The sequence below is a fragment of the Trichosurus vulpecula genome, chromosome 1 (genome assembly GCF_011100635.1).
Source record: "Trichosurus vulpecula isolate mTriVul1 chromosome 1, mTriVul1.pri, whole genome shotgun sequence".
Lineage (NCBI taxonomy): Eukaryota > Metazoa > Chordata > Mammalia > Diprotodontia > Phalangeridae > Trichosurus > Trichosurus vulpecula.
The window spans coordinates 157,389,356-157,403,460 of record NC_050573.1 but is presented as its reverse complement, the minus strand read 5'-3'; the positions used below and the strand labels follow the sequence as shown (position 1 = coordinate 157,403,460).

Here is a 14,105-nt window from a genome sequence, read left to right as displayed (position 1 = left end):
CCTCATGGTAACAAAGCTAAGACCTCCAGTTTTCCTTATGTGCAAAATGCAGATAACATTTTTATGCCACCTACCTAAAAGCCTGTTGTTTAGATGGAATTTTATATTGTATTTAAAGTAACCTTAAAACTTTAAAGCCCTGTATGAATGACAACCCTGACCTAGCTATGTGACCGTAGATAAGTCAGTTAATGTATCTGAGCTTCCATTTCCTCATCTGTAAAACGGGGATAACAGTACTGGAACTAGCCACTTCACAGGTCGTTTGTGAGTATTCAGTCAGGTAATAAGACTTTACTGCTGTTATTATCAGTAGGAAAAACTACAATATTAGTCATGGAGGATTACTGTTTGTGGTGAATACATTCATTGAGTATAAGTAGTCATGCTCAGTTTGGTTTCATAAGTACTTAAGATCAGTCAGCTGACTTTAACTTCTGTGTTGGCTAAATATTCCCCCTGTTTGTGTTATTAGTTTAATAAAATCTTAGGCTCAATGGACCTTAAGGGCCACCTATTGTGGTGACCTGTGGTAACAGTCTGGGCAGCTAGGTGGCATGGTGGATAGAGCACCAGGCCTGAAGTCAGTGAGACCTGAGTTCAGATGCGACCTCAGACACTTACTAGCTGTGTGACCCTGGGCAAGTCACCTAACCCCATTTTCCCCAGTTTTCTCATCTGTAAAATGAGCTGGAGAAGGAAATGGCAAACCACTCCAGTATTTCTGCCAAGAAAACCTCAGATGGGGTCATGAAGAGTTGGATGTTGTTGTCCTTGCTGTCATTTGTCCTTCATTATGAAAGAGGACCAATGACATTAGGACGGTGATGTTTTGACCTTCAAGTGAATTGGAGTTAAGTGTGCAGAGCTGTGCAAAGTCATCAGCTCCACTCTTTCCTCCAGAGTCATCGGAGTCCAGTGGCAAGACACAGGTCAGGATAACTGACTATGGCCCAGAATGCAATGGAAGACCTTGGCCTTTTTAAGCTACGGTCTTTCCCAGGTCTCTATTTGTCTCAGGCAATTTCCATTCAGTAGTTTAAAGCTAGGTAAGAAGGAGGTCAAAGATGGCCTACTTTGTCTTCACAAAAGAATCCATCCAAAGACCCTCAGAGTTTCTGGCCAGGACAGAAACAATTGCTATTTATACTCACTCAGAGCCATCAAAACCCAAATAATTAGCAAGTGAGGCTTGGGCTGGGGCCTGTTATTGGCCAATCAATGAGAACCAGAGTGATTTCATTTTAAAAGCATAGTCAAGGAGCTCCAGAAACTCTGAGGGTCTTTGGATGGATTCTTTTGTGAAGACAAAGTAGGCCATCTTTGACCTCCTTTCTTACCTAGCCTTAAACTACTGAATGGAAATTGCCTGAGACAAATAGAGACCTGGGAAAGACCTTAGCTTAAAAAGGCCAAGGTCTTCCATTGCGTCCTGGGCCATAGTCAGTTATCCTGACCTGTGTCTTGCCACTGGACCCCGATGACTCTGGAGGAAAGAGTGGAACCGATGACTTTGCACAGCTCTGCCTCACTTAAATCCAATTCACTTGAAGGTCAAAATATCACCGTCCTAATGTCATTGGTCCTCTTTCATAACGAAGGACAAACAACAACAAGGACAACAACATCCTACCCTTCCTGACCCCATTTGAGGTTTTCTTGGCAGAAATAAGTAAATACGTAGGAAGAAAAAAATCTAGCCCCCAAACTCCAAGATACCTTTAGAAGTATAAGTGATCAAAATTTGTATTCCTTCGGACAGAGCACCCCCATGTAAGGTCATGAGAAGAGTCAGATAGATTAATGACTGAACAATGCAGCAGTGTGGGATGGTGTAATAGAGAAATCACTAGACTTGGATGAAGTCTCAAGATCCAGTTTCCCATCCCGGCCTTACTAGTTCTGCAATCTCAAGCAAGTCAATCATATAATATGGTTTCAAACCCCTCGTTATTCTGTTCTGACAGTGTCATTTCCCTGCTTAAAAATCTTCACCTGAACAAGAGAAGACTTAAAGGGAGCATGACAGCTGTCTTCAAGTGCTGAAAGCCTTTCATGTGATTGTTTTCTGTTGAGCTCCAGCAGGCATAACCAGGACCAATGGGTAGAAGCTGCAGAAGGGCAATTTTAGCCTCAGTATCAGAAAAGAGGACTTCCCAGCCATTGAGCTATCCAAAATTGTGATGATCTTTTTTCTGAAGCAGACCTCATAGAAAGTTATTAAGCAGAAGCTGGCTTACAGTTGGTCAGGTTTACCAAGAAGATAATTCCTGATCATGAAAAAATGATACTAGATGGTCTTTGAAGTCCCTTCTCTCTTCAGTATTGTGGGAAATTCAAATTAGAAAACTATTTCCTAACATGACCCACACTACTGTACTAGGAATTGGAAAGTAGGCATTGAATTGCTGAGAAGTAGGAAAGTTTCCCTGCTCTCACAAAACATGGAGTCTGTGATTGAAAAAAAAATTCCATAAACAATTTTGAATAATGGACATTTTTTCAAAATGGTGTATCTGTCTTCTAGACTGTAAGCTTCATGAGAGCAAGAACTATTGTCTCTTATATATCTCCCAAAGCACCTAGGATGGGGTCTTCAGGCATTGTGGAATAAATATTTAATAATAGGTATGATCATTTTAGATATATAAATATTATTCACAAATACTTGTTTCCTGAATATAACTGTTGAAGAGGTACCCCTATGTGTGGTTACTGCTTCAGTGATTTTCAATGAAATTTAAAAAAAAACCCAACTCTTTGTCATAAAGGAGAACCTTTATACAGTTGATCGCGTCAGTCATTCTCATGATCAAATTCATTTGTCAAGAGGGCAGAAAGCACTTCAGTAAAGTGTGGTTTGATCTGTTCTCATTTTTTCCACTCTCAGTCCAAAATAAAGAAAAGGCAGTGACTATACACTAATGATAACATCGATTTGTTCTATGGTGTTACAAACATAATGATTTATCTGCTTGTTACCTTTGTGAGCATGGGGATATTACAGCCTTAAGTAAGGAAGGTAGTGAATAATGACTCTTAAAGAAAACAAGTTCTTATGTCCTATAGTCCCAGGCTCTGTCAAATAGGGTGACTGGAATGAAAGGGGAGTTTCTCTTCAGCCACATTTACATCTCCACTTTTCAATTCACTCAACTGTTTCCTAAGTAGTTTACAGGTTCAGGAACATTATGTCTGAGAGTTGTTGACAGGGAGAAGTGAGGTGACCTCTACTTAGTCATCTATGTGGGGCATCAGGGAGGTCTCTGAGGTAGCAATTATGTTTATCAACACCAGTAAACCAGCCGTGACTCTGCTCTCATGCTTCATTGGGCTTTATGAAAAACCAAACATCCAAGCTTCACTTTGAATTCATCCTTGTCACCTTACAAATCCAGTAGGTATTTACTCACAGGTCCCAAGACTGATTTTAGTTTCTCCCTGTCTAATCAATGTTTCTCCATGTTAGTAAAGATAGTTTAAAAATCTTTTTGCTTTAGCTAAACTTTGTATCATCTTTGGCAGCATGGTATCTGTTAGGTACATAAGAAGGAAGGAAGAGAGGGAGGAAGGAAAAAAGGAAGGAAAGAAGGAAGGACCAGGATTCAAATCTAGTTTCAACACTATTTTCATTGTGTTAGGCTACATCCTAGATAGCTCTTTAAGATATTCAGAGGATTTTCCATACATCATCTTGTTTAATACTTGCAGCTACCCTATGAAACTGTAGCTAATATGCTTATATTACAGAGGAAGGAAGGAAGGTTCGGAAACTCACCCATGGTTCCACAATAAGTATCTGAAGGAGGATTAAAACCTAAGTCTCTCCCACTTGAAGTCTTGAGTTCTTTCTACCACACTGCCTCTCACTCAAAAGTATCCAAACCTAAATCTGTTTTTGAGTTGGAGGGTATCTATTAATCAACAAGCATTTATTAAATGTCTTGTATGTGCTAAGTGCAGGAAGCATAAATACATATATATTTCTTGCACTCAGATTAGAAACGTGAAACTGATGCAGTCTCTTCCTTTGAGGAGTTTACATTTTCTAATCCAATGGGAATTTGAGCACTATTTTTAACCTACCTATAGTTTTCCATTTAACATTTGCTGTCCTGTGATCATGTGTAGTGAAACTCAGAAATAGAAATTAGGCTTTCCTACTGAGTGCAAATGTGTGAAAGAGTTGAAAGGGACCCAACCTATACCATTAAAAGAATTCCACATAACCAACCAGTGGTCATCTAGGTTTGTCTTGAAAGCTTCGGGTAGCCAAATAAATCAGACAGGATAGTTGCATTTTAGATCTCTGCAATTTAAATCATTTAGTTTTCTTTATGCATCCTTTTTGTTGTTCAAATAAATCAGTCAGGATTAGTAAAATTTTAAATCTCTGCAACTTACATCATTTAGTTTTTCATTGTGTATTCTCGGTGCTTTCAGAGGAGATAGAGTAGGACAGAAATATTTAACTTGGATTGGGGAAATAGGCAATATTTTAATTTTATTAACACAAAACCAAGAGAAAGCATTGAAGAAAAATATAGTTGCAGAAGTGATAAATGTCTTGTTTCATTATAGCTAGTCCTTTCTGCTTAAGTCTCTTCAGTGAAATGAATCAGCATGTAGGAATGGGGTATACAATGGCTCCCTCTCGTGGTGTAATTTCATCAGTACATTCAGGATCATAGAGCCAGTCCAACTCCCTCATTTACCCTCCTTTTACCTGTGAGGAGACCTGGACACTGAGAAGTTAAGTGACTTTCCCACAGTCACACTGATAGTAACTTTTCCAAATCATCTCCCTCCTCATGAGTTGACTGACATATCTTACTTTAATCCATCTAGGCTTACACGGATTGCAAAAGTCAAAATGTCGACTTCTTATTAGCAAATTGCACGGGTAAGTAAGTAATCCTTGGTAAATGCACTTACTGTGATACTGGAGGCATTCATCACATGGCATTTAATATTCATCCTCTGTTTCAGCTTCCTTGAAAAAAGCAGTGCAATATTGTGGCCACCTAGAGTCAGATAAACACATTTTCTTTGAATCAGTATCTGCCGCAATTGGTGCCATCCATTTAAATAAGGTGAGTTTAAAGGGAAAAATATTTAGGAATATTTGTAGAATATGCTAAGTTGCCACATTTTGGGATTTGCCCACAGATCTCAAAAGCATATTGAAGATCTGCATTTCAGATACCCTTTCTACAAAGCCCATAATCCCTTTCCTGGATGTTTAATAATGGTTTCCCCAATCCATAAGACCCAATCATAATATTTATTATGTACTTATAAGGTGCAAAGCTCCACACCTGCTGTTTAAATCAAATGCCTCTTCCTGGGTTGGCCAATATATGAATGCCAAACTCTAAATATGACTTTTCGTTCTCCTAATATTATGGCTTCTACCTCCAAACTCATGTAGCTACCTTTGGCAGCTGCTATGTACAGAACATGGCTAGTGCTTGGGACTGTACCTTTAAATGTACTAGGTGTGTGAAATCCCATCTACTCTGGCTTGAGGAATAGTTGAGACGCTGGGTAATTTAGTACTTCATGATTTCATCTTGGTGCACTGGGAAAGAGCCCTGGAGTTGGACCTTGATTTGAATCCCAGCCATGTAACATACTTCTTGGGTAATCTTGGGCATGTTGCTAAATTTATCTGGTTCTCAGCTTCCTCATCTGAAAAATGGAGGGTTTGAATGATACAACCTCTAAAGCTCCCTCCAGCTCCGTTTGTATTGTGCTAGGGATTCAATTTGTCGCAGACACTGTCTTTCATCTTTGATTCCCTTTCCCTATCCGTGCAGTATCATTCGGTTCCCTGGGCACCTGCCCCTGTGGTCTCCACAAATAGAAGAGTGTGGACCTACCGAGAGAGAAAGAATCTCTCATTTCATTTTCCTGGCAGGACTTCTGTTCAGATCGCTGTTTCCCGTGCGATGCTTCCTGTAATTGTTCATTGATACTTCTTTTGTTTCAGAATTTGAGCAAATGCAGTGACCACAGTGAAGTCTGATCCCAGTGTGTTACAGCTCATCTCTTCTCTCTGATAGCTCCCCAGGATCAACCAAGTCACGGCATTTTTACATGACATTTTGTTGTTGTTGTTACTGGACTCCTGCAGGCAACACATTTTATACCAAATGTAATAAACAGATTCAGTAACAGAGTGGCTACTGGTCTGTATTTACCAAAAAGTTGTTTTTTTATCTCTGTTCTCCTAATGCTGAAGACACCCATAGGGTTGACCTGTAGCAATATTTTCATAGAGAATTTATATGTATGTTAAGTACAGCATTTTCAGGGACTAAACCTGAAATCGTGGCCTGTTGCTTTCATTTTGTATATTGTTTTAATTCTGTTTTATTAAAATGTAATTTGCAAAGTACAGGTACATGTTTCTCTTGGAATAACACATTAGGAACCCTTTCCCATTCCCTGTAAAACTACAGGAAGCTTTATAGATCATAAGTAACAGTTTCAAATAAGTGCCTCCCCCCCCCCAAAAAGAACAAAACCATTTGACAGCAGCAAATATGTAAAATCAACCTGTGTTATCTGTATAGTTAACTAGAAGGGCAGCTAGGTGGTGCAATGGATAGAGCAACTGGGCCTGGAATCAGAAAGACTCATCTTCATGAGTTCAAATCCAGCCTCAGATGCTTACTAGCTGTGTGACCCTGGGCAAGTCACTTAACTATAACCCTGTTTGCCTCAGTTCCTCATCCGTAAAATGAGCTGGAGAAGGAAATGGCAAACCACTCCTGTATCGCTGCCAAGAAAACCCCAAATGGGGTCATGAGGAGTCAGACATGACTGAAATGACTCAACAACAACATAGTTAACCAAAGCTTGTATCTATTGATGTAGAACATAGATTTTTAGTGTTGGAAGGAACCAGAGGACCTGAGGTCACTGTTCACCTCTGCTGCTTTACTAAACCTGTGTGACCTTGAACAACTCATGGAACCTCTCTGAGCCTCAGTTTCTTCGTCTGTAAAATGAGGGGGTCAGGATAAATGATCTCTGAGGTTCCTTCCAGCTCCGTATCTATGATCCTAGAAGCATGAATGCTCCCTCCAACTGTGAAAGCCACTGAAATTTAATGAGAGCAAAGAATGAATAACCAATCAAGGGAAACCTCCTCAGCACTGCCTCCCACCACACCCTCACCCCATATCTAGTACGGTTTGGATACTTTGAGCCCTTGAGAAATTTATGTAGTTATGTAAAGGCATGTAATACCATGGGATCAAGTTCATGGCCTAGGTGACTTCATTTTATTGTGGGCATTAAAGAGATACCCAGGATCTTCAGCCTTGAAAGTTACGGTTGGGGCCATATTATTGTATAATATGATAACTTCTGACTTTATATAATACTTTTCAGTTTGCAAAGTATTGCACATGCATGCTCTCATTTGAGCCTCACAGTTATCCTGAGTATAGGTAATACTAACTCCATTTTACAGATGAGGAAACTGAGGCTCAGAAGAGCGAAGTGCCTTGGCCATGATCACACTGCTAGTATGTGTCAGGAGTAGGACTCAAACCCAGGTCTTCCTGATTGAAAATCCAGCTTTCCCTCTACTATGCCACATTGCCTGGATTTAGTTTGGTCAGTACCAAAGAAGGTGGACATTTCATGTCTGATCTTTTCGCACTGATAAGGCCTCTGGAAGCAAGAATACTACCATCAGATTATATTTGTGTATTGGATGGCCCTTAAACATAATCTATGTGGAGTTTGATAGATAAAGAAATTGAAACCCACAGAGCTGATGTGACTTTTCAGAGATCACATAACCACTTAGCTGTATATTAATTGTTTCTTCTTTCATTTCAAGGATATCTGTAAGTCCTACAAATATGAGAGTTTGTGGCAAATGTCCCCTTAGGGAACTTTTCTATTTCCCAAGGGTAGTCAACATCACAGTATTTTTTTTTCTTTTTGTTCAATGAGAACTTGGTATTATGATGCCTTGCAAATCCACAGACCTGAAAGAATAATGGGCAAATAGCTATCCTAAGCTAAACTGAGCTACATAAATTATTTGTATTTTGAATATACTCACACATATGTATGTATATAGAGCCTCACATTTCTGAATATCATATTGGTTTATGTAAGAAGCATATTCATTTAGAAAGGTAGCAGGTATAGAAACAGTTACAATTGAAAACTTTTGGGGATCCAACCTTTTTAGAAAGAATCTAGTGGCTTAGCATATTTCCAATAATTTTAAGTAAGATAATGAAGGAGCAGCTTGTGGATAAGAGTAAAAGAGTGCGTGTTTAGACACGAGCATCATAAAGTAAGCTTTGTTTCAAATCTGGCCTCAGATACTTGATGTATATGTACTAGCTGTGTGACTTTGGGCAAGTCACTTAACTCCAATTGCCCTGCCAAAAAAATAAATAAAGTAAGCTTTGTAAGCTTCTCCAAAAGTAAATTCAAGTTCCCGCCGTCTGATTCATCAGAACTTATCTGCAAATGATTTGATGCCCATTCAGATGGCACTGTATTTTAGTATTACCAAGCTAAGTGTTCAAGGGAAAGATAATAACAGACATGAGCTTTTTACTATATTATCCAGGAAATAGTCCTGTGGATAATGTAAGGATGAGATGGAAGCATAAATTTGTATATATTTCCAGAAATGAAAATTCACTTTGTCCTAGATGACCTAAATTTTTGAATTTCTAGTTTGGTATGAAAAGGATGAAGCCAACCAAGATCCTTCATCCTATAAAGCTCCATTGAAAGCTGAAGTCTTTGGAAATATAATTTGTTTGCTTTAAGGGAAGAAGCTTAACTTCCACTTTTCCTATTGAATTGTTCAACATATGTTTATTGATTGACTGTTCCAATTGAGGGAATGTGATAGAAATGAAGGAAGAGGATACTGCTGGAATGGATTCATCAATGAAGATACAGAAAGGTCACTGGCGAGTCTCTTTAACTTGTAAACTAATGTTTTCCGACTTAGGTGACTATGTCTTCTAATGAATGCATAATCATATTGAAAGTATTATCTGGTAGAATAGTGATTGTACATCAGAGAACCCACCAAAATCGTCAGTTGGCATCTAAGTTGATTTGTTCTGTTTATTAAATATGATCAAGTGTTGACAGAGCAATTGTATTTGAGTGTCTTCCATCTTTGCAGAAGAAAGTAAAGATATTAAAAAAAATAAACTAAGCCAGGGTCCCAGATCCTTTATTAATTATATTTGAAGTAGAAGCAGGCCAAAGTGAGTGGGCTCGTTTAGCAATCTTTAGCAACAGAGAAGCAAATCCTTTTCCTGGTGTATTGCTTCTCCATCCCATTGGGTCTTAATGAAGTGAACAGGACTTTGACATATTGAAGGAGAAATAACACTTCAGTAGAACTGAGTCCTGAGAGGCAGACAGCTCTGCTTTAATCTTAGGCACAGAGCTGACCCATTTAATATTGACTATGCATCTTGCATTGGCATCATTTCAACTGTGATTTTGTCCTAATTCTGTAATGGCTACATATCCACAGAATTTTCCTTTTGAGATGACCTTACTTTTTTCCCCTCTCTCCTTCCCCCAATGACATACTACTTTCTTATCAAACATTACAGGGAAGCAAAATCAGAAGAAAAAAATTAAAATTGACCTATAAGAGTATTAAGGACCTAATGTGGTGACACTTACAAATTAAGCATAAAATATGTAATAAGAAGACTGTTAACATTACACTTATGCAAATTAAATGTCTTTAATTTTCATCATTTGTCTTCTGTTTTAAAGGTTATTTGCCCCTTGATTGTAGGATACAAGTGTAGTGAGGTCTGGCTTGAGCTACTTTGAAGTAATTTATTTGACAGATCTCCTATCTAAAAATATGTAACGTAATGAGGAAAGGGATCTTCCTTGTTTAATGAAAACATTAATGTGTCAATAGCCTATATGGGTAATGTTTGACATTTAGTGGTTACTAAGAAAATTAACAAGTTGGTGAACATACATATGCTTGGGAAGTGTGCATTCTGTGTTCAGGTGGAATGATGATCTCATTCTGTACAGAATATGCTTTCTTGGCAGTGAGTGTGGGTGCCAGATTTCAAATAGGGAGTTAAGTGGTGCTTTTGCAATCCAAAGGATTCGTAATTAAAATCATATAGTCTAATAATACTCTGCATCTTTTGGGGGATTTTTATAATACGTTTAATTTTTTGTGTAATTCTTTGTACTAACGCAATGTGTAACACCCAGTTTACTTGGAAATAAATTGAAATATAATATCTGTCATGGTTAAAATAAAGTGTCCATTATTTCCAGAAGTATTTATTCTCCTTCAAAATGGTCCATTGATACTGTTTTCTCTGGCTGACCACAGAGCATCCTAGCTTTAAAATTCCTGGAAGCATCCATTACTCATGAAATTTTGTACTTAAAGAATTTCAGCCCGGAACCATGAATTCTAATGCCCAAATCTATAGGTTGGTCAGCACATTTTCTACTTAACAAATACTATTTTCTATTCTCTTTTTTCCAAAAGGAATAATTTTAAATTACTTTTATTGGTGGGGGCAAGAAGGGAGGTTCCATTCTGGACATGTGATTTCATCAGTGTAGAAAGTTCTTTCACAGGTAATGCCACTTAGCAAATCAACTGTAACTTGCGGGCTTAGAGAGGTGCCTGACTGCAGAGCTGAAGTGTTAAATGACTTACCCATGGCGGATTCATCTTAGTCTGTTTGTGGCAGGAGGTTAGGACCAGTTTTTTTCTCTGACTCCAAGGCCACCTCTTTATCCATTCTGCCACCTTGACTTGTTAGAAATCATGGGATCATAGATTATGAGCTGTATTGGACTTTGGAAATTATTGAGCCCACCCTCTCATTTACTCATTCCCTCCTCACTTTACCTCGAAGGGAAGCAAGAAGCAGAGATGCTAAGGGAGTCACTCAAGTCACAAAAGGATTAAGTGTCAGAGCCAGGCTTTGGAATTAAGTTCCATATAGCTTGAGGCAGCATAACGTAGCAAGAAGAATCCTGTATTTAGGGTCAGAAGACCAAGTCCTGCATTTTCATTGTTTATTTTGCCTTGAGCTTATGGACTTGCTTCTCCAATGTTTTCTTGGGTCATGTCCAGTTGTCTTCAGTGTTTCGAAGGTTACTTCCTCAAAGTCAGAATCATCAAGAATAGTAATGAAGGCAACTGTTTAAATAGTACTTTTCAGGATTGCAGAGTGATTTTTTTTTTCAAATATCTCATTTGATCTTCACAATAATCCTGAAAGGTAGTTGCTATTATCCTCACTTTTATATTTGAAGAAATTGAGGCAATCAAATAGTAAGTGATTTGCCTAGCGTCACACAACTAGGAAGGAGATCAGCTAGGCACTTGAAGCTTTTCTGTCCCCTATGATAAGTTCCTCCCCTCTCTTCTCCCACTCCCTGCCCCAATCCTTTTACTTAGTTAATTTTCTCCAGTCCCAATCCTAATTCCTCACTCTTTCTTGCTTTGCCTCTCTTGTGGCCAGTGATACATAAAAAGGCTAGCTTTACTGACCTGCAGTGGGATTTGGGTCATGGGGTCATTGATTTAGAACTAGAAGAGATTTTCTAGATCAGCTAGTCTAAAATCCCCTCCTTTTACAGTTGAGCAAAGGTAGACACAGAGGGGTTGTGACTTTTTCAAGCTGGTCAAACTAGGGTTCAAACCAGCTCCTCTGGCTCAAAGCCACTATTTTTCCCTCTGCTCCACTTGTCCCCCAATTCTGATATGGAAAATTAGACTTCTCTAATGCTGCATGACCCAACTGAAGTGGGTAGAATAATTAACCCATTTTACTTCTATGATAATCCTATGACTTAAAGAGAGAAGGAAAAAAAATTAGTGGAAATGTGAAATTTTATTCATTTACTCCAGGAACATCTGCCTGTTTACCAGAACCCTGCTGTGGACTAGTGTGGTGAGTCCCTCTTTTAAAAATACAGAAATAGATGCCAAGTGATGGGAAATGGTCTATGTTTCCTGAAATAATCACTTTCAAAGTCATCATTATATGATAATCCTCACTAGGTTTCTATTGATTTGGTCTCAAGGAGACCAAGATGGTCAGACCCATTCCTGTTTTGTTTTAGTTTTTGTCTCATCTCCTCTCTCCTAAATAATAAAAGCTACTTTATAGCAATAAATATAGGAAGCTATTATCATTTTCACATTTGGAGGATATAGAGGTTTTATGGCCACATTTAAAAATAAGATAATTGATCTGTCCAGAAAGAGCTTGCAGTTGTCTATATGTACTACCTTCAAAGGAGCAAAATATTATAATAGAACAGGGCAAAAATATGTAGTGACCCTAATTTTATTTCTATATCATGGTAGAGGAGTTATTTTCCCTTGAGGTTAATAGGTGAAATTTTCTGGTCTTCTGAAGCCAGCCCAGTGATGTAGGAGGTCTTCCTTATTCACATTAAGTACAAGTTAATAGAATGCTAGTATTTTCAGAGTAGGCCAAATTTTCCAAATCACCACTAATACTTGCCAACCCTGCCTCCACCACTGGTATTTCTCATACTGTACCGTTTCCAATCCTGTGTCCACATCACACAACTTGACTGCATTTTCCAAATTTCCTTTCCCCCACAGACATCATAACCACCAGGGTACAGTGTGGCCAGTGGGTTAAACAATGCATTGAAGCTAACCCATGCTGGCTGCTTCTGGCAGAGAGAGAATTTTGAAAGGACCTTGAATAGTCTAATCACCTGCCTCCCTTAACTGACTGTACGTTGACCACTGATATTCTGCCTAGACTTATTCCTCCTTGTTTAGCATACTTCAACCCCTTCATAATCTGCCGGCCTATCCTAGTGATTCTGTATCCCTTGCTTCCTATGTAAAGACTCTCTTTACCAACGCCAACTGGTTGATCCTTCAAGCTCATTCCATCAGCCCTTCTTTGCCATTGTTTCATGTGAAATCTATCCATAACTTCCATTGTGTCCTATGAAATGATTGTTCCATATTAACAAACTTGCTTTTACCTTAACCCTTTTCCTTTCTGACTCCTTTCATCTTCTGATACTGAGACATGAATTGCTCCTGATGGCAAAGGTCCTCCAGGGCAAGCTTTCCAGTACTGGTTGCAAACTCATTCTTGCTACCTCTCTTCCCTAACTGGTTATGCCCTGAAATAATCCCTGAGAGTTGGTCTCTTTGGTCCACATTACCCCTCTGCCACTGTCACTCAACAATCTCTCCTTCTTTGAGGTACATTCTGTTCAAATTCATTACACAATTCATACCCTTGGTGTTCTTTATCTGTCAGCCCCAGATCATCTTGCTTCCTCCCTCAATGAATTTAGTGCCTGGTTTACAGTCATTCTACTATAATTCCTGCCCTCATATTAGGTAACTTTAACATACATAATGATGCTCCCTAACTAACTTCCTTAATCTATTTGGTTTCAAAGACTCATTCTTCCACTCTACCTCAGGTACCACACAGGGATAAGCTTGCTATTTGCCAAACATCTTTTATGTCCATATTCATGAATTCCTAAATTCCTTTATCTGATCATAACCTTTTATCATTTATCTTTCCCCATGCCTCATGACACCTAGTCCTGTTCTTTGACCTCGCTGTGACATCTAATCCCTCCATTCCTCAGTTCTTTCCCAGGCTATCACTTCTGCAATGGCTACTTTCTCTTCCCTTACTTTTTTCCATCTTTTGGCGAATCAGTTGAACTTTACACCATGTTCTTCACTCAAATACCTTGCCCTCTTGTCCTATCACCAGTCATGCCTTGCCAAACCCTAACTTTGGACTGCTGCCATCAACCGACTTTGCTCTTATTTACATGCTGCTGAATGGAACTGAAGAAATTCAGAACCATTGTAGATTGAGTCCACTACAAATTTATGCAACTTAATCATGCTGATTGTGTACTTTACAAACGTATGTTACATAATCTCAACTGGGCCCTCACTGCATCATCAAAGCAGTCCTTTTTATACCTTATCATAATCAGTTTATTATCTAATTATCTGATCTACCACCAGTTATTCCAGACTTTTTCATCTCTCCTCAATCCTTCCATGG

General features: G+C 38.7%; 1 protein-coding gene across 5 annotated transcripts in view; it reads left to right on the top strand.

The window, feature by feature from the left end:
- The window catches only part of SLC26A7 (solute carrier family 26 member 7), a 278,008-nt gene extending 267,717 nt beyond the window's left edge, over window positions 1-10,291 (top strand). For 3 of the 5 annotated variants that reach the window (XM_036741697.1, XM_036741695.1, XM_036741698.1), the window contains 3 exons: window positions 4,849-4,903; window positions 4,990-5,093; window positions 5,993-6,515. In XM_036741697.1, coding sequence (XP_036597592.1) covers window positions 4,849-4,903; window positions 4,990-5,093; window positions 5,993-6,028 — 195 coding nt within the window. In that variant the 3' untranslated portion in view covers window positions 6,029-6,515. Of the gene's footprint in view, window positions 1-4,848; window positions 4,904-4,989; window positions 5,094-5,992 lie in introns of all 5 variants that reach the window. The other 2 variants (XM_036741696.1, XM_036741699.1) reach the window with 1 other exon arrangement.
- The last annotated feature ends 3,814 nt before the right edge of the window (window positions 10,292-14,105 follow it).